The 18,325-nt window shown below is 41.1% G+C and overlaps 2 protein-coding genes across 7 annotated transcripts in view; one reads left to right on the forward strand and one right to left on the reverse strand.

Moving 5' to 3' along the window:
• Positions 1 to 261: 261 nt before the first annotated feature.
• tacc3 (transforming acidic coiled-coil containing protein 3) lies at positions 262 to 7,386 on the forward strand. Of its 2 annotated transcripts, none has more exons than XM_011490353.1 (17): positions 262 to 463; positions 1,859 to 2,024; positions 2,106 to 2,215; positions 2,301 to 2,338; positions 2,425 to 3,478; positions 3,561 to 3,603; positions 3,679 to 3,796; positions 3,873 to 3,931; positions 4,006 to 4,136; positions 4,561 to 4,645; positions 4,738 to 4,863; positions 6,288 to 6,355; positions 6,440 to 6,483; positions 6,559 to 6,719; positions 6,800 to 6,906; positions 6,993 to 7,113; positions 7,197 to 7,386. In XM_011490353.1, exons 2-17 carry the CDS (start codon positions 1,860 to 1,862, stop codon positions 7,260 to 7,262), a joined length of 2,496 nt encoding a protein of 831 aa, XP_011488655.1. In that variant the 5' UTR covers positions 262 to 463; position 1,859; the 3' UTR covers positions 7,263 to 7,386. The 2 variants fall into 2 exon arrangements, with proteins under 2 accessions (XP_011488655.1, XP_020569296.1); XM_020713637.2 differs by having other exon boundaries at positions 348 to 368.
• A 673-nt stretch (positions 7,387 to 8,059) lies between these two features.
• LOC101156129 (fibroblast growth factor receptor-like 1) overlaps positions 8,060 to 18,325 on the reverse strand; it is a 28,666-nt gene continuing 18,400 nt past the window's right edge. For 4 of the 5 annotated variants that reach the window (XM_020713554.2, XM_004082289.4, XM_020713557.1 and 1 more), the window contains 5 exons: positions 17,247 to 17,519; positions 10,915 to 10,983; positions 10,478 to 10,762; positions 9,488 to 9,841; positions 8,060 to 9,346 (listed from right to left, as the gene is read on the reverse strand). In XM_020713554.2, the coding sequence (XP_020569213.1) occupies positions 8,910 to 9,346; positions 9,488 to 9,841; positions 10,478 to 10,762; positions 10,915 to 10,983; positions 17,247 to 17,519 (1,418 nt within the window). In that variant the 3' untranslated portion in view covers positions 8,060 to 8,909. The remainder of the gene's footprint in view (positions 9,347 to 9,487; positions 9,842 to 10,477; positions 10,763 to 10,914; positions 10,984 to 17,246; positions 17,520 to 18,325) is intronic. The other variant, XM_020713555.2, reaches the window with a different exon arrangement.

The following is an 18,325-nucleotide window of genomic DNA, read 5'->3' on the forward strand; positions in this document are numbered from 1 at the left end:
AGCCTGGTCTTTTATTTTAGTTTTTTAGGTCTCTTTTATGAGGTCTTAAATGCGTAGCAAATCTGTACTGTGAGTAACTTATTTTGCCACCAAACGTTAAGCTTTAGAAATTAAAAAAATGTTTAGATGATAAATTTCTTGCAGCACAATACTATAAAATCACATTATAGTATGTGTTTTTATATCTACGGAGTTTTAAACTTGGTGCTCTGCTACTCCTAAAATGAAAATCCACTTTGCGTCATTTCCGGTCTTTGATCTGATTGGTTACTCGACCAGGAAGAGCGTCTGTTTGAACACTTTAAACCACGTTATTGGTGCGTTCGGAGACTTTTCAATTCCAAACGGCTGAAGCCCAGAAAAAGCTGGTGAGGGTTTTTCCAAAAGCAAATCCAGACAGGTCTACAACTGAATGTCTGCGTGAAAGAGATTGTAATTTTAAAAAACAGCCTTTTATTGTGAGGTAGGTGGAATAAAGAATTTCTGTCACGGCATTAGATAGCTTTTCTCAGAGTTTGTTGAATTGTTATTCATATCCTTTTACTAGCTAAACCGGCGTTGGCCAACGGTAGTTCTTGGCTTTTTCAAATGTTTATCTTTCATCAGGTTTAGTAAAGTTTAATCATAAAATATAAGACATAAACAATCTAACGAAATGTTAATATTTTTACGTTCACTTGCATAAAATGTATGGCTGCTTTTCTTTCTGTTAACATCCGTTGGATGTTTCGGACTACAGGCCGCATGTAGTCACACACTAATTAAAATGAAATCTTTCTGTTTTTCTGTGTTCGTATTTACACTTCTCTGACCACATTTTAGATTTTCTTATTGACTTCAGCAATAACTAATTATCCTTCAAACTCCGTCAAATTGTAATAGTAATAACAACTGCAGTTATCATCATCGTATATGTATTTATTCTTGTGTATTTGCACATCATGCTAGTGTAATGTATAATATCTCGTAAACGGGTTGTGGGGTTTTAAAATTGAAACTCAATGTTGTGATGTGGCCTCGACCTGAGAAGACCTATTGCAAAATTAACATTACCGCCCTCTAGTGGTTAAACACGATACTACTTAGTGTTATTTATTTATTTATTTTTTATTGTACATTTTTCAATTTACAGACATTCACAGTCACTTGCACAATAAACAATTGTTAATATCTAACACACATATAAGACCGAAAAAACAAAAAACAGTAATATTTTTAACAATGTGTGTACCTTTTTTTTTTTTTTTTTTTTTGTAGATGCTCATTTATTTTACAAGTTACTTTGAGATGTTTCGTCATTTGTTTTCTTGTATTTTCTAAATATGTTTTGTCACATTTTTTTTTACCCATAGTTTTTAATGATTTTATTGGTATTTTAATTTTTTATGAACACAATCTTAAGTGTTACTTTGCACTGTGGCAGCTTTTACAAATGACAGTGTTTTAATTCACTTAATTTAACTATCGTTATTTCTTAAAATTTTCAATGTTTCTTGTTAATTATTTAAGTTAGGTTTAATGCTATTACAACAGGGACATGTAATATTGATATAAATATTTAGAAAAAAGGTCCCATTTACTTGAAGTTGATTAAAATTTCAATTAACTTCATGACTTGATGTACACCATTGTATCCAGTTGACACTGGTGTTTTTACACAAATCAATGTTTCTAATTGCAACCAATGATCATTTTAAGCCAAAGTATGCAGTCTAACTTGCACATGCCCTTATTCTGGTAAAAACATCTGGTTGTGTGCATCACTTCCACATCTACAGTGTCTTATCAGCTGCGTACAGCTTTCATGTTTCCCCCCTGTCTGCAGACTGCATGTTCATTTGTTTTTCTGTTTTTGCAGGATGAGTCTTTCTGAAGTGAATGATGAGAACTGCGGGGTCTTCCCAGGTGGGAAACTTAACAGCTTGAATCAAGACATTTTTGCTCTTGATCAACCTACTGGGAGACCTTCTATCCTGCGTCAGACGGAGAACCTGCCCAACAAGGGTCTGCCAAAGGGGATAAAGGTACAGACTGATCTAGTTTGTGTATACGTTTCACTACAAGATGACAATCTCTATTATAGTTGACTCAATTTCTGTGCTCAGGTTTGTTTTCAGACCCCACGAAGAGACCCGTTAACCAAAAGAATTCTGTCCCCCAACAAATGTGCCACTATCTCAAACGTGGATGAGTTCTTAAATGTGGATACGTCAGAGTAAGTGACTGTCTTGGATCCCAGCGTGTCTCTAAATGAATAATTGTTGCACTGATGTAAGCAAGCCTGTTGTTTCTTTTGGCAGTACTTTATCAATGGAACGTGCTTTGCAGCCACCACAAGGTTCTTTTATCTTCTATTAAGTTATTTCCTTCAGTTTAGTCTCTGTTCTTGCAGTGAGGTTAACAGACCTTTTCTTTTTTTGACAGACCTGTCATCCTATCCTGATGATGACATGCCCATTCAGTGCAAAGGCGGCTACCAGTTGGATTATGACAACCTAGATGCGATTAATCCGTTTCAGGGGTCTAACATGATCCTCCTCTCCCCTGCGAAGCCTGTTGTGGACCATCCACCCGAGAATATCCAAGAGGAGCCAAATGTTGAAGATCTGAGACAAGATGACACACTTCCTTTCATACCATCCGTGGATAACTCCCTTGCTGATGTCAACATCAGCTCCACAGACAGCAGTGTGGTCATCGTGACTATGAACGAGACGGTTGAAGGGCAGGATGCCTGCGCGGCCTCATTTGATGAAGATCGAGCTGCTAACGTGCCTGCAAACTCTGATCTGAACAAACCCGGGAACACTTTTGAAGAGGACGCTCCACTTCCAGCCAAAGGTTCTTATAATTTCGATTTTGAAAACCTTGATGCTATCAACCCTTTTCAGATTGGGGGTTCTAAGATTCAGAATTCACCTGTTCTTGGGAGAAAGGTGCCAGATGATGGCGCACCTGCAGAAACAAACAAACCTGCAGCAGTGGTTTGTGTAGTGGAGGTTCCCCAGGAGGCGGCTGTCCACCCTGAGGCAAAACCCATAGCTGCAGTGGCTCCTGTATCGGCTAGTACAGCCAAGCCATCGCTACTTGCACCTGAGCCGGTCAGTGCTCTAGTCAAAGAAGGAGCAGTCAAACTGGAGTTTAGTTTTGGTGATGGCAGCGAGGTTAAACCAAAGCCTCCAAAGAAGTTTAGCAAAAGACCTTCTGGTGTCAAACCTAAAGAGAAAAAGCAAGCCGCTCACCCCAAACCAGTGATTGAAGCTCCTCCAACAGCCGATGCTGTCGATGCTTCAGCTCCTAAAGGTCCTTACTCATTCGACTTTGAAAAGTTTGATCATCCAAACTTCAATCCTTTCGGTACAAAAACAAATGTTAGCAATTCATCCGAGAGCAGTGAGAAAATGAGTCCTGTGCTCAGAGAAACGTCTCCAGAACAAACAAGCAATCCAGAGGAAAACAAGTCTCTAGCATCAGAGAGGTGAGCTTCATTAGAATATTCAGCTTATTTACTGTCAACCACAATGCAATTGGTGTGAAAGAAATCTTTCTGCCCTTTATAGTGCTGCAGAAGCTTTGCCATCCTCTGAACCTTGTCCCGAAGCGGTAAGCAGAGCAACTTGGAAACTTTAGCCTGAATTTTTTCACATACAAACTGACATTTTCTCTGACTATTCCAAGATTCCTGAAAGTGAAAGTGAGCAGCGTGCTCCGCAGGTTTCCGAGCTGACTCCACCTGCGCAGACACCTCAAACAAACATGTCAGACTTTAATGATGAGTTTGTCCCTGGATCCATGTGTGAGTAAAAATGTTGGGTTTGCCCAAGTTTTTCACAATTATAATGTTTGTAACGCTGGGCTCTTCTTTTCCTTAGTCTTGGCCAGTGACTTTGATGGGCAGATCGACTATCTTGAACAGTTTGGATCCAGCAATGTAAGCTCACATGACAGCAAATGGACAGTTTGTGAAAGTCTGGTTTGATTTTTATGTTCATATTTTGCCAAAAGTTTAAGGAGTCTGCGCTCAGGAAGCAGTCTTTGTACCTAAAGTTTGATCCTTTATTGAGAGAGAGTCCAAAGAAGCATGCAGGTCCTACTGCCTCCATGCATGTTCCACCCCCTTCTGCCTTTGCCTCACGGTATGTTACCCTGTTTTTATTTTTTCTTTAAAGTCCCACTTTTAATCTATTGTAAAAGGGTTTCCAGTGGTCTTTTATTTTAGGATTATGGTGATATTTTTTTTTTTTTTTTTGGCACAAAAAAAACCTATGTTGTTTTCTAGGATTAAGCTTCTGCACATTGAAAGGAGTTAATTAGAAATTTGCCTCTGAGTTGTGAGAGCTTGTGATCTGCCCAGTGTATTTTCTATGTCACAAATAAGCTCTTTTTCAAACTCCATTTTATTCATCTGTTCCCAATTTAAATAATGAAAACTGGGAAATGCAATTTAAGCTTACTTTTCTTTTATACATGTCATCAAAAAATACTACAAAAACAAGTTAAAAACTGTACATCTGACTGGTTGTCACGTATTAGATTTCAGAATTGTGTCTTCTCTTTAAGGCTTGAAAGTCAGTCGGCTAGAAAAGAGCTGGTAACGGTCCTTCCAAACGATGACTGTAAACTGCTGGAGGATGCTGCAGCATTAGTGAGTCATATGGATGATTTTATCACACGTGCACACTCGCAGTCCTTCACCATTTCACCCCAATGGGAACATTTCCTGCCTGTTTTTTGTAGACTCCTGTCCTTGAGAGCATCATCCCTCCTTTCCCGCAGCCCGCAAACACAGAAGACGCCATCATCGAAGTTTTGAAGTACAGTCAGAAGGACATGGACGCGGCTATTGCCAAAGTGCAGGCAGAGGTATTCACTTTCACTTTTAATAATAATAATAATAATGGATTGGATTTTTCTGCGCTTTTCAAGACACCCAAAGCGCTTACATTATGTCCATTATTCATTCACTCCTCATTCATACTTGGTGATGGTAAGCTACGGTTGTAGCCACAGCTGCCCTGGGGCAGACTGACAGAGGCGTGGCTGCCAGTTCGCGCCTACGGCCCCTCTGACCATCACCGGGATCATTCATGCGCATTCACACACCAGTGGAGCCACACTGGAGGCAAGGAGGGTGAAGTGTCTTGCCCAAGGACACAACGACATTTTTGGCTGGTGGGAGCGGGGATCGAACCGCCAACCCTTCGATCATTGGACGACCCGCTCAACCACCTGAGCCACTGTCGCCCCAACTAACTTTTCAAGTGATTGTCTTAGCTACCAGATTAGTTTATTAACTTGACATAAATAATGATTACTAATATTTTCTCACTCAAAGAATATTACCGTAGGATGGAAGTTAATTTCTTTTGTTTTAGTAAAAAAAAAGGTATCCGTGCATCTTTAATATAGAAAAAATCAGAATCAGGCTTTCTAGTACCGTATTTTAATGACCACGGGGCGCACCTGGTGTTAAGGCGCGGGCACATTAACGCCCCTTCGGACCCTCAGAGCCTCCAGAGTGGGTTAATAAAATAACCAGTTTCTGTTCTTTAGAGGAAACATTTTTATTTTTACTGTTCTCCCTAACTGAGTTACACAAACTGAATGCTCACACACTTACTTGCGTGGGCATCTCCCTTCGTCCTTATCCTACACACGCGCTTAGCGAAAACGCTGCTGCCTTCAGGACAAACATAAACACACACACACACACAGGCTTGCGCCGTGTGTCTGCTTTTCTCCTTCCTGTATGCGCTGGCGAAAACACAGGCTTACGCACACACACAAACACTCAGTGTGTGTTTAAAAAAAAAACAGCAAGAGAAAGTCTGAGTTAGTTTTGATTTATTTTTTCTCCACATAGCTGATAGCTGGAGTTCAAACAGGGCTTCAGCCATTTTGTAAATAGTGTTGTGGGGACCTGAGCCTTAGCCCCGCCCATGGCCACTAAGACTCATGGGAAGTGTTGATGTCCACACCATGAGTTAGGGAGCTGTGAAGAGAAGTCGGCCTCATGTTGTTACACTGTCCTTGAGTCACTCACCTACTTCTCCGGTGCTTCTCAGCAACTCATTAGGTGCCCCACCTCTTAAGGCGCCCCCTACAGTCTGTCTTTAAAGGGCGCCTTATAGTTGTTTAAAAACATTTTACTTTTGTATTACTCTGAAAAAACGTCGAAGAAAACTAATCATTCAAAATCTTTTGAGTGTTTGGCAAATAGTAACTCTTGTTTTGTAATCAGGATTGAACTGCAGTCAGCCTTTCATTTGTGTGCATTTCCTATATAGGCAAAAGAAAAAGAGCAGCACTGGAGTGACAAGTATGACAAGCTCCAAAATGATGGTCAACAAATGAGGCGAGTTGATGCCGAGCCAATTTTTTATATTTTTTTGACATTTCAGATGCTTTAAATATTGAATAAATATTTTTTCTGTCACAGGAAGATGATCATTGAATTCGAACTCGCCATCGCAAAAACGATGGGTAAGTTAACCTTCATCACAGAAGGGGGGCAGGTTTTTGGAAAAGGCTGTTCATGCTCCAATTTTCTGCCATCAGCTGATCACGAGAAAGAGAGGGAAGAGGCACGAGAAAACCTCAAAAAGGCCCTGCAGGAGAAAGAGCAAGTTTCCAGTGAGCTGAATACCATAGAAAAATCTTTTGCTGAGCTTTTTAAGAGACTGGAGAAGTACAAGGAAATGGTAGAGGGTTACAAAAAGGTATGGGTTAATGAGCATTTTTTTGTGTAATTTACTTTTTTTTTAATGTAAGGGTATTTAAGTAGTTGTATTTTCTGTAGAATGAAGAGATACTGAAGACTCGTGCACAGGATTACCAGGAAAGAATCAAAAAGGAGGAGCAGCGCTACCAGATCCTCAAAGCTCATGCTGAGGGGAAAATTGGCCAGTAAGTTTTTGTTTTTGTTTTTTGTCTGTAGGTTTTCAAGCTTAGAAAGATTTCAGGACATAAAGATTTTGTCCTTCTTTCCTTAGAGCAAATGAAGAAATTGCTGAGGTTCGATCTAAATACAAGGCAGAGTTCTCAGCTCTTCAGGCACAGCTACGCCGGGAGCAGCTGAAGGTTCAGTCCGTGGAGAAACGTCTGGATCAGAAAGTGAGTCAACAGAAATAAGCTTGCGTTTGCAAATTTGACTATAAAACTGGAACGACACCAATCTTTTTTTGTCTCCCATTCAGGAAAAGGAGGCCCAGGAGCTCACCAAACTCTGTGATGACCTGATCTCTAAAGTTCAGAAGGGCTGAGCTTGTTTGTAAATACTGTATTTTTGTGTCCATATCATTTTTTTGTGTAGTGTTTTTCTGTTTATCAGTGTTCTGATGATACTGTTTAACAAAAAGAAAATAAAGATAATTTTACAAGTTTTACCATTGAAAATTTGATTTTTCACGTGTGGGCCACTAGAGGGCAGTGTTTCCACTTGCATCTGTGCATTGGGACTTGAAGCTTTAGTTTTGGATCTGCAGGTAACACGAGTCTCTATGTTAATCAGTGCAGAGTGCTCTTAAGTGCACAGATGGAAAACTTGTCATTCGTCCGGAGCCAAAGCTCATCTCCATGCTGCGATTCTCCCAACAAACAACAGCTCACCTCATACAATGCTCCCCTTCTTTCCTCAGCAATCACTGGGTCTTGTCACATCACTCCCACAGCAGGACAATGTACTTCCTAAATGGTGAAAGGAAACCCTACCTAGATCAGAGTTGAATGAGATGGTGATGCAGAGGCGGAGAAGGGGGACGATTCACTTAAACGGAGAAAAGATGTCAGCCGTTTGGGTGTAGTCTTGCAGGGGACATCACTCATCTAAAAAGCAACCGTGAGACTGCTCTGGTGTCTATTCAGTCTTTCATCCCCGTCGCTCGTGTCCCTCTGGCTGCCCTTTGAGTCACCCTCCAACACTCTGCTCTGCTCTGAGGACGACACTACACCTGTGAGAGAACCTGGCCCTTTTGTTCATGAGATGCTCAGCCTCAGCTTTGGTTTACAGCCACAAAAAAACCATTCTAAAAGAAAAAAATAGTCCAGAACAGCACCCAAACTGATTTCAGTTTTTTTAATCAAACTATCAAATCTTAAAGAATGCATCATACAAGATTGTCAAATACAAGCTACTTGAAAAAATACCTAAATATTGGCAATAAAGTAAATGCGAATAAACAAGTGAACAAAGTTTTCAAAATGTACAACACACAACAGTATACTTTAATAACATTCAATAGATAAGTGAAATGCCTTACTCTGAAAAATAAACCTTTAAATTCTTTTAGGAAAATAAATTAAATATTCTGATTACAGCTTCATAAACTGCTTGGATAAGGTGGGGGTCAAAAAGACTAAATCTCTTCTGGTTTATGTCAAAATGCTACTGACTAGTAATGCTACCTACAGAAAGCTCAAACGAGACTGAAAACCAAGAGAAGAAACCACGGAAAAACTGGAAATAAAAACGTTTCGGGAAGTGTTGCATGCCATGAAGAAGGAACAGAGGTTGGGGTAAAGATGGCTAAAGGATAGTGGTCAGTATTCCCAGCATAATGAATGTCTAAGAAACACAACGACAACCTGAGTAGGAGCATTAAACCAGCCCTTTTGTAAAACTTGAGTACCGTGTTCATTTAGCGCATCCTCAGTAGCTGATGATGATGCTGAATGAAGAAAAATGTAAAGTTCAGCCATGAAGGGGTCTGAATAGCTGCAATGGACCTCACACTCTTCAAAAATGTCCTTTTAAGTGCACAAGTGGTGTGAGATTCAAACGGGTAATAAAAAAAAAAAGCACCAGGTACATTTTTATAACACACTGGCCACTGATGAACACTTTCTCAGAAAATATCTAGGAAAGTGAGATTCAAAGTCTGAGGCACTGTGGGGAGTATGTGGCACTGAGGCTAACACTGAAAATGAATGTGTTGGTGCTGGTGTACTTTCCCGTCCACGTGAGAGTGAGTGTGTGTGTGAATGTCGGTGTAGATTTTGGGGTAGATTTTAGGAGGGACCGTTGGTCCTCCCTGGCCTAAGAGCAGCTGCTGCTGAGCCAAATACTCTTCATAGTTTAAGGAGGTCATGCAGTCTTTGTCTGGGCTGGAGGAACTGGATGATGGTGGCACGCAGCCCCTGTCTCGGTCCCGGTACGGTGGCCGATGGGAGCTCTGCAGGACCTGTGCCGCTGGAGCGCTGGGAGGGGGGCAGTGCTTTCTGCTCTGGCAGAACCACAGCAGCACGGCGCCGAAGATGAACACAATTCCTGCAGGGATGCCAATGATGACAGGCCAAGGGAGAGTGGTGGATGCTGCCGGGAAGACATGCGTGATGGGAGGTTTTGTGTCTGCAGAAAAAGGGAGAGAAAGGAATTTTAAGACAAGTTTGTGAAATTTCATGTTTTGGTGTTTTTCAATCCTTTACATAATCTTTAAGTTTCTTTCCTTATTTGAAAAATTGTTTTCTACAAAATTGTAAAGAGTTCTACCTGGCAGAACAGTCAGGAAGGCACTGCGGAAGCTGTAGCCCATAGTGTTGGCACCTAAGCAAATGTACATGCCAGCATCCTCCTCTTTGGCGCGGGTAATGAGCAGCTTATTGAGGTATGACCCGTCGGGCCGGGACCATACCTCACCGGCGGGCAGCACAGCAAATCTGTGATCTTCCACTTCGATGGTGGAGTTGTAGCGGTTCTCTTCGTGAGGCTCCACACGCTTGAGCCACTGAATGACCGGCTTAACATCACTCCTCACTTTGCACTGGAAGGATGTGGTGCCTCCGTAGTCCACGGTTGTGTTGACTGGATGGGTGCCTGTCAGGACAGGCTTGGAATTTGTCCTCTCTGCAGAAGCACAACCAAATAAATATCACATCTCAGAGCACACAAAGACATTGACCTGATAGCCTCTCTGCGGCTGGTAGGAGTTTTTACATATCCACATTCGCCCCTGGCTTAGAACTTGTAATTGATGAGAGAGGGAGGAATAACTCATGCAACACAAGAAGTATTTGTGATTAGTTTCCTCTCTTTCTGTGCTCCTGGTAGTACAGCACGCATTTCTCATGGAAAGGGGTGCAGTGGGTCTGGCAGACAGCTGGGCTTTAATCAGCTCCAGACTGGGTGGATGGTCTCTGAAGCTGAACAGCCTTGCTCCTTCTACCCCCAAGTAAAAACACAGAGGGGCAGCTTGCGCTCGCACTGTCAGTGTGCCTCTCCTGTACGTGATTACTGAAGCACATCCATCCAAGCCGAAAGATCGACCGATCGCAATCAAACTTCAGGAAAAGGTCAACCAAAGAGAAATTACAGCTTTGCCATTGTCAGACTCAAACACCGCGCTTGCATTGATTGATTCTTTCAAGTTCACACAGCTGTGAACATTAAACCCCTAATATAACCCAAACAAACAGAAGTAAGCACTCAAATGAAGTTCAGCTAAGTTGTAATACATCAGTGGGGAGGCTATGAGATACTCACGTATGACTTCAACTTTGTATGTGGCGTTGATCTCCCCCGCCTGATTGGACACCCTGCATGTGTATCTGCCACTGTGCTGTGGCATCAGGTTCCTGAGGCTCAGCGTCCATTTCTTCTGACGGCCCTCGCCCACCTCTTGCTCGGTCAGGGGTCTGTCGTCCTTTAGCCAAATGATGTCTGGTCGAGGATTTCCACTGGCTGCGCACTTGAGCCGCACCGAGCTTCCCACGGGACGAGCGATCACTCGCTTCCTCATCTTTGTTGGCTGTGAGAAGCGAGGACGCACTTGCATAGCAAACAAAAAGTTTTGAAAACTTTGAGATGATGGAGTATTTTTGCATTTTTGCCAACTACATTAATAAAATTGTTACAAAGCACATTAGCACACACATTTAGATCGTTGATTTATCATAGAACCAAATCCATAATCCTCTTACCAAATTTTTCAATGCTGAGCTCTGATTTTGCTCCCTCAGGTTTTCCAGTCTTATCAGAACCTGGGTCATCTGTTGAAACAAAAGGACAAAAGTGAGTAAAATCAAGCTGGATACATAAAGATGCTTATAATGTTCCAGATTTTCTCAGAGCCTTTAACCAACCCCTGCAGGGGTTGAACGCTTGGGTCTGACTCTGTGGGATTTGGAAGTAACACGATCGCTTTTCATAAACCCTGATGCAAGGGACAGCTGTGGCGTTTAGGTCATGGGCTGACATCACACAGCCACGCTAAGACAGGGCTTAGAGAAAATATAATGAGTGAAACCTAATTCACACTTTGTCATCCATATTTTCTTTATAAATGGGCTATAGGGAAATAATGGAGGTGAAAGGGTATTTGCAAATTAATAACAAAGTAGACAGTTCTAGAGGAAAATCTATCATATCACATAAAATTTGATATTTCATTATCGAATAAATTACAAATAAATATTATTTTTGCAACTCGATCAGGACATTTTTTCCCTTTTAGGGCGTTCATGTTGATTTATTTTTTCAATGTAGGTTTATGTTGGATTTTTATACACACACTTTGATTCCCTCCTTTCATTGGTTCAGGTAAAAAGACCAGATGTGACTTCTAACCCTCTCGTTCTGACTCCCTCTGAGTCCCCCCAAAACCCTCAAAGCTCTCTAGGGTTCTGAAGGTACAAACCCTCCTTTGTTTGTCCCCTGCAGCCTTAAGCCCAGTCATGATGTCATGGCTATTTGAAGGGGTTTAACTGGCCAACTATAATAACCCATTCCTTAAAAAAAGGAGAAAGAAAAAAACGGCCTCCACTGGAAGAAATATTTCTCTGTTTCTCACTCGGGCTCCCCACATTCCTGCCGGGTCCTTAACCTCCCAATCCAAACAGATCTTGGTCCCACACTGCTGGGGTTTTCTTTCTAGCTTCTTGAATCTATTTCCTCTCTGCTTTTAAAGACTCCACGAAACAGTGGTGCTCTTTATTCTGTATGTCTGAAGAGTAAAATGTACCCCCCCTTTGCACTACTGTCTTAACTCAAATCAGTGTCACAAAAGATCAAGGAAAGTAGGGGCATGTAATTGCTTAGCGTGAAAAAACATAAATAAATGTTGAGACTTGGTTTGGAGTTAGCTCTTGTATAATTGCTAGACGATTGGATCCAGCAACCAAAAAATGCTTAATGTGCTGCATGAAGTTCAAGTTTTCCTCAAAACAGAAAGGAAGTAGTGACTTTATAGCACACCTATTCAACTAAGAGGGAGTAAAACCCACACATTTATTATGAAACAGTCAGCCCTTTTTCCCCAACATGACTTGAATTCATTCAGTGTTTAGAGTCTGACGCCATCCCCTTCCTCATTCACAAATCCAGAAACAGGAAAAGGGTCACCGCGTATGCTCTCTGCATGGCAGAATGGCAGGAAAAGGCCTGATGGTTTTGAGGTCACAATGAACTCCAGATGTTTTTGGGGACATTGTAAAGTCCAGGAAAAAGTTATAAACAGTGGCTTTCTGGAAGCCACTGCTGGAAGGCTCCACACAGCTATACCACATGTGGTCAGCGGGATTTGGGGCATTTAATCTAACAGCTGACCCAACAATACCGCCAGAGAAATGAAACATGCACCACAAAAGCCAGCATTCGTGTGTAGAAATAATAAGCAAGCTTTGCCTTTGCCTTGTTTACGTTGCTCGTCCAGAAATAAACATTAACCCCAGTACTGTCAATGTAAATGTGACAATCTGCTACTAAAGCTAAAGTCAAATCGTTTGTGGTCCGAGTGGCTGAACACAGAAAAGCCGTGTGCATCTGCCTCTCCTGGTTTGTGCTGAGGGGTGACGGGGCCAGTTGTCAGGAGACCACCCCAAACAGCGACCAAACAGCCAGCTGGAGGGATTGAGGAGGCGCCAAGACTGACTGGATTCTTCAGATAGCTCTTGGGGAAGGAAGGCCGTCCACTGGCAGATGGGACAAGGAGTAACTCCCCACCCCTCCTCAAAAAACACCACAATCATTACTTCCAAGCTCTCTCCCCTTTTCTTTATCTGTACTTTGCTTGACTTCACTTTTGGTCCCCTAGTCATATTAAAAAGTTATGTTTTCCACATTGAGCCTTGAACCTCAACAGCAGCCAGGATCAGTCAGCCCGTTCACCTCGATCAGCCCTCTGAAGATGCTTTTTTAACTTTTTCACTCTGTGATCCAGTAAGAATAACAGACTGGCGTGATGAATACTGTATGTTACGCTGGAGTCTGCTACCCCTCATTTACGAAATGTGAAATAAATAAAATCTTTTCTTATGATCTTTTCAAGCAACATAATTACATCCACAGAAGGTTAATTGCACACAACCAAATTTATTATCCAATGCAGCTCCAACGGAAAGTGAGCACGATAACGGCGGATTATTTGGCTGTTAAAGGCTGACTTTGATTCGGGGTATTTTTGCTGTGAGGCCCCCTCATCTGAATTAAAAGCAATCCTTTTTTTGGACAATTACCAACAAAAACAAACTCTGTGAGGACGGCCTGGCAACATCGAAGCTCTGACATGAACAAGAAAAAGAAGAGCAGAGGATGTGAGATGCAGACTGATCCTCAAGCATTGACTGTTGGCTTCATTAGTGGATGAAATTGAGAGAAAAAAGAACAAATCCGAAATAAGTCCTATTTTATCAGACTATCAAAGGCAAAAATATCTATACATCATTAAAGAATATATATTGATCAAAATCTGACAGGATTTTGCCTCTGATAAGTACTGCCATTCAAACTCACAAACTTTTAAATTTACAAAAACAGTTCAAATGATCCCAAATACATATTAGCTATCACTTGAACATAGAATAAAGGTGTTGTTTTAAAAGCCAGTCATTTAGATCCTATGCCAATCTAACACTTGTGCAAATTTGCAATTTTAATTAATGCAGTATTTTATCCAGAATGCTTCATAACGCTATAAAAAACTCTATAAAAAGTTAAACAGAGATACAGTTGTAATAAACTGGAAGTGGTTATCGTAAGTGCAAGGTGTTCACCGTTTCTGGAAAGTGCTATTTGCGCAAATAAAATCCATCTCAAGAGAAAGCAATAAACATTAAACACTATAGCTTCGGGTTTTTTTTAAGCAATACAACATCATTTAAAAAGCCTTTTTGAGTATCTGAAAGGTTGTGTCAACATCCATATATTCACTCTGAGCCATGACTCGTTTGGGACTTTTTCCACAAATAACACAGCAAACAGTGAAAAAGCAGTCAGCCTCCATTCCAAAAACATGACTGCCTTTGAAATCTCTTGCCAGTGAGGAGAAAGTCAAATATGACTCCAAGAAATGATGTTACAGAGCTGCCAAATGTTATTTTTTAAAGATGTGCCAAAACCTTGTTGTGTAAATATAAACTCTGAAATAAAAAAAACTGTGTAGTCATTTACTAGAACTAGCTAAGCTTTAGGTTTTACTGACAAATTCAGGTAATTTTTGATACTGACCTTCCTCGCGATAACACTTTAATGATGTAGAGTGTTTTAATTTCCTGCACCCCCATTTAACACAACTGTGTTAAGGTTAAAAATGTGAAAAAACATACAGTCAGGACCATAAATATTTGGACAGAGACACATTCTAATTTTGCCTTGGTACATTACCACAGTGAATTTTGAATAAAACAACTCAGATGCCATTGAAGTGCAGACTTTCCGCTTTTATTCCATGGGCTGAACAAAAAGATTGCATAAAAATGTGAAAAACGAAAGCCTTTTTTAAACACAATCCCTTTATTTCATGGGCTTGTAAGTAATTGGACAAATGACATAACAAAATGGTCATTACTAATATTTGGTTGAAAACCCTTTGTTGGCAATGACAGCCTGAAGTCTTGAACTCATGGACATCACCAGATGCTGGGTTTTCTCCTTCTGAATGCTCTGCCAGGCCTTTACTGCAGCGGCTTTCAGTTGCTGTTTGTTTGTGGGCCTTTTTGTCTTAAGTTTAGTCTTCAACAAGTGAAATGCATGCTCAGTTGGGTTAAGATCAGGTGACTGACTTGGCCATTCAAGAATATTCCACTTCGTTGCTTTAACAAACTCCTGAGTTGCTTTGGCTGTATGTTTTGGGTCGTTGTCCATCTGTATTATGAAACGCCGCCCGATCAGTTTGGCTGCATTCACCTGGATCTGCGCAGACAGTATGTTTCTGAACACCTCAGAATTCATTGGGCTGCTTCTGTCCTGTGTCACGTCATCAATAAACACTAGTGTCCCAGTGCCACTAGCAGCCATGCACCCCCAGACCATCACACTGCCTCCACAGTGTTTTACTGATGATGTAGTGTGCTTTGGATCATAAGCTTCTCCACGCCTTCTCCATACTTTTCTCTTGCCATCATTCTGGTAGAGGTTGATTTTGGTTTCATCTGTCCAAAAAATGTTTTTCCAGAACTGTGCTGGCTTTTTTAGATGCTTTTTAGCAAAGTCCAATCTAGCCTTCCTATTCTTGAGGCTTATGAGTGGCTTGCATCTTGCAGTGTACCCTCTGTATCTACTTTCATGCAGTCTTCTTTTTATGGTAGACTTGGATATTGATACGCCTACCTCCTGGAGAGTGTTGTTCACTTGGTTGGCTGTTGTGAACGGGTTCCTCTTCACCATGGAAATGATTTTGCCATCAGCCACCACTGTTGTCTTGGACGTCCAGGTCTTTTTGCGTTGCCGAGTTCACCAGTGCTTTCTTTCTTTCTCAGGATGTACCACACTGTTGATTTTGCCACTCCTAATACTGTAGCAATTTCTGGCATGGTTTTTTTTGGCCCCTTTCACCTGCGTGGAGAGCTCCTTTGACCGCATGTTGTCTGTTCACAGCAAAATCTTCAAAATGCAAGCACGAGTCCTCTAATCAACTCCAGGCCTTTTATCTGCTTCACTCATAATGATATAGCAAGGGAATTGCCCACACCTGCCCATGCAATAGCATGGAAGTCAATTGTCCAATTACTTACAAGCCCATGAAATGAAGGGATTGTGTTTAAAAAATGCTTTAGTTTTTCACATTTTTATGCAATCTTTTTGTTCAACCCATGGAATAAAAGCTGAAAGTCTGCACTTCAATGGCATCTGAGTTGTTCTATTTAAAATTCACAGTGGTAATGTACAGAAACAAAATTAGAAAGAATGTGTCTCTGTCCAAATATTTATAGTCCTGACTGTAGTTTCCTATATGTTAAGCAAAAACTTTTTTTTTTTAAATTAGAATTGTTAGGCTTTTTTAATTAGCCCTAATAGAAAGGTTACAGGCAATAAAATATTAAAAAGGAAAAAACTTAAAACGGCCCTTTCAATTTCATGCAAACACACACTTTGTTATATATAACCAGCTTTGCATAATGAATGCCTTTTTTCACTTTAGCAAAATAAGCCGTCCTTTGAACTTCCCAGCAACCCCGTAGTGAGGGAGACCTTTAAGTAAACTTTGGTTTTGCACATTCCACCATTCATGAACATGCTTTACTACAAAAACCATTGTCCCTGTGATTTCATTCTCTGCCTGATTACAGCTTCTCTTTTGAAGTATGGCTGTCACAAGACTAGACTGTAACTCTTCCTGTGAGACAGAAGGCAGACTGGGCCAAATTAGGCATCTTAGGGTAATTAGACTAAACACCGCCTTCACGCTCCACTCCACTCATTCATCACGCTCTGCACCAATGCAGAGGAAACACACTGTATGAGTGTGCACGAGGGGCTAACACACTTGGTCAAATCCCGAACTCGTATCACACTGGCTCCACCACTGAATATGGTTCACATTGGAGCTTTAGACCTCCTGCTTTCAGAGCTTAGCCTCCAGACAAGGAAGAGCTGGAGATCCAGTTGAGCTGCAGAGAATGAAGTAGCATGAAACAATATCCCAGGCCGCTGTTGACTCTGGGCAAAAAGTAGCACATACAAAAAGTAAGAGGATTGATGCTAAACCCTCATAAATCTGCCTGCTTTTAGACCTCAACCCCTCTGAGCAATGATGTCTTCCAACAGACCTACCGAGGGGTTTTTGACAGCTAGGAAGTGTTTTATATCCGACTTTTATGCACAACAGTCAAACACCATGCAGTTTGACCGTACAAATGAGGAGCTGAGTCATTGCCATGGCCTCTGCTTTCACTTACCAGCCAGGTGGCTTTACGGATTCCAAACTGAGCTGAAGTTTTAAGTGACACATCATCAAACAATCAATTATATTTTCAAAAACCCAAAAAAGGAAAAAAGGCTGTATTTTATGAACTCAACAGAAAAAAACAGTACCAACCAATGACAATGAGGGTGTAATTGATGTTAACACTTCCAAAGCCATTCGTTGCTTTGCAGATGTAGGTCCCTGCATCATCTGCTTCCACCTCTTTGATCTTCAGGCCCATGCGGAGGATACGGAAACGAATCCAGCCACTGTGGATGTTACGGTCGTCTTTGGTCCACATAATGAGAGGTGGGGGGTCTCCTTCAACAGGGCATGGCATTTTGATGGCACTGCCCAACCGTGCCGTCTGCCTGTAAGCTACTTTTCCAGACACCCGAGGAGGCCCTGGGGAAACACAAAGACATTGCTGTTAGGAAGTGTAAAGAAAACATTGGTGAAATGCTAAAAAAAACTGGACTTTAGCAGAAAATAACAATTTCCTTTAGTTACTGCAAAAACAATCTTTTACTAGCAGTTTGCTGTCAATGTCGAGGAAATGCCCATTTTTTTGTCACAAGTTGGTATATTTATAGAGAATAAAGTACATTCTGTTGCAAACTCATCCAACTGCTGTCATGTTTACAGCAAATGTGGTGATCCAGTCTGGATCTCTCGATCTAATGAGATTAATAATAAAAATCATGCAGCACACTGGCCCTGCTGTGAAGCCAACTTTAGCATGAATCTTTGCAAGCGTGGTCTTTCCTTATTTCCTTCTATTGTAAAACAAAAAAAAATGTTTTGGATTTTTATCTTTATATCACACATTTTTGAAAAATCAACATACGAGTGAAAAACTATAGAAAAAAAAGACCAAAACAATTTTGAAATTCCTCAGAAATGATGATTTAAGTATCAGGAACACTGCTGGAGGGATGTTTTATCATTCGGTATTCTCGTGTTCACTGACATCGGTCAAAAATTCCCCACAGAAGTTCAGCTGGGTTTATAGTGAAATGTGAAGGCCACACCATGTGATTCTCTTAACTTTGATAATCGTTAAACTTTTCATTAACCCACTGTGGACCACAGAAGAAAGCATTGTCTTTACTGAGGGAGGATAACCTTATTTAAAAGAGAACAAAAAAGTTTCCTCTAATTTTTTCCAACAGCAAAACATATCATCTTGGTGAGAGTCTCGATATAATCAT

The sequence above is a fragment of the Oryzias latipes genome, chromosome 22 (genome assembly GCF_002234675.1).
Source record: "Oryzias latipes chromosome 22, ASM223467v1".
NCBI lineage: Eukaryota > Metazoa > Chordata > Actinopteri > Beloniformes > Adrianichthyidae > Oryzias > Oryzias latipes.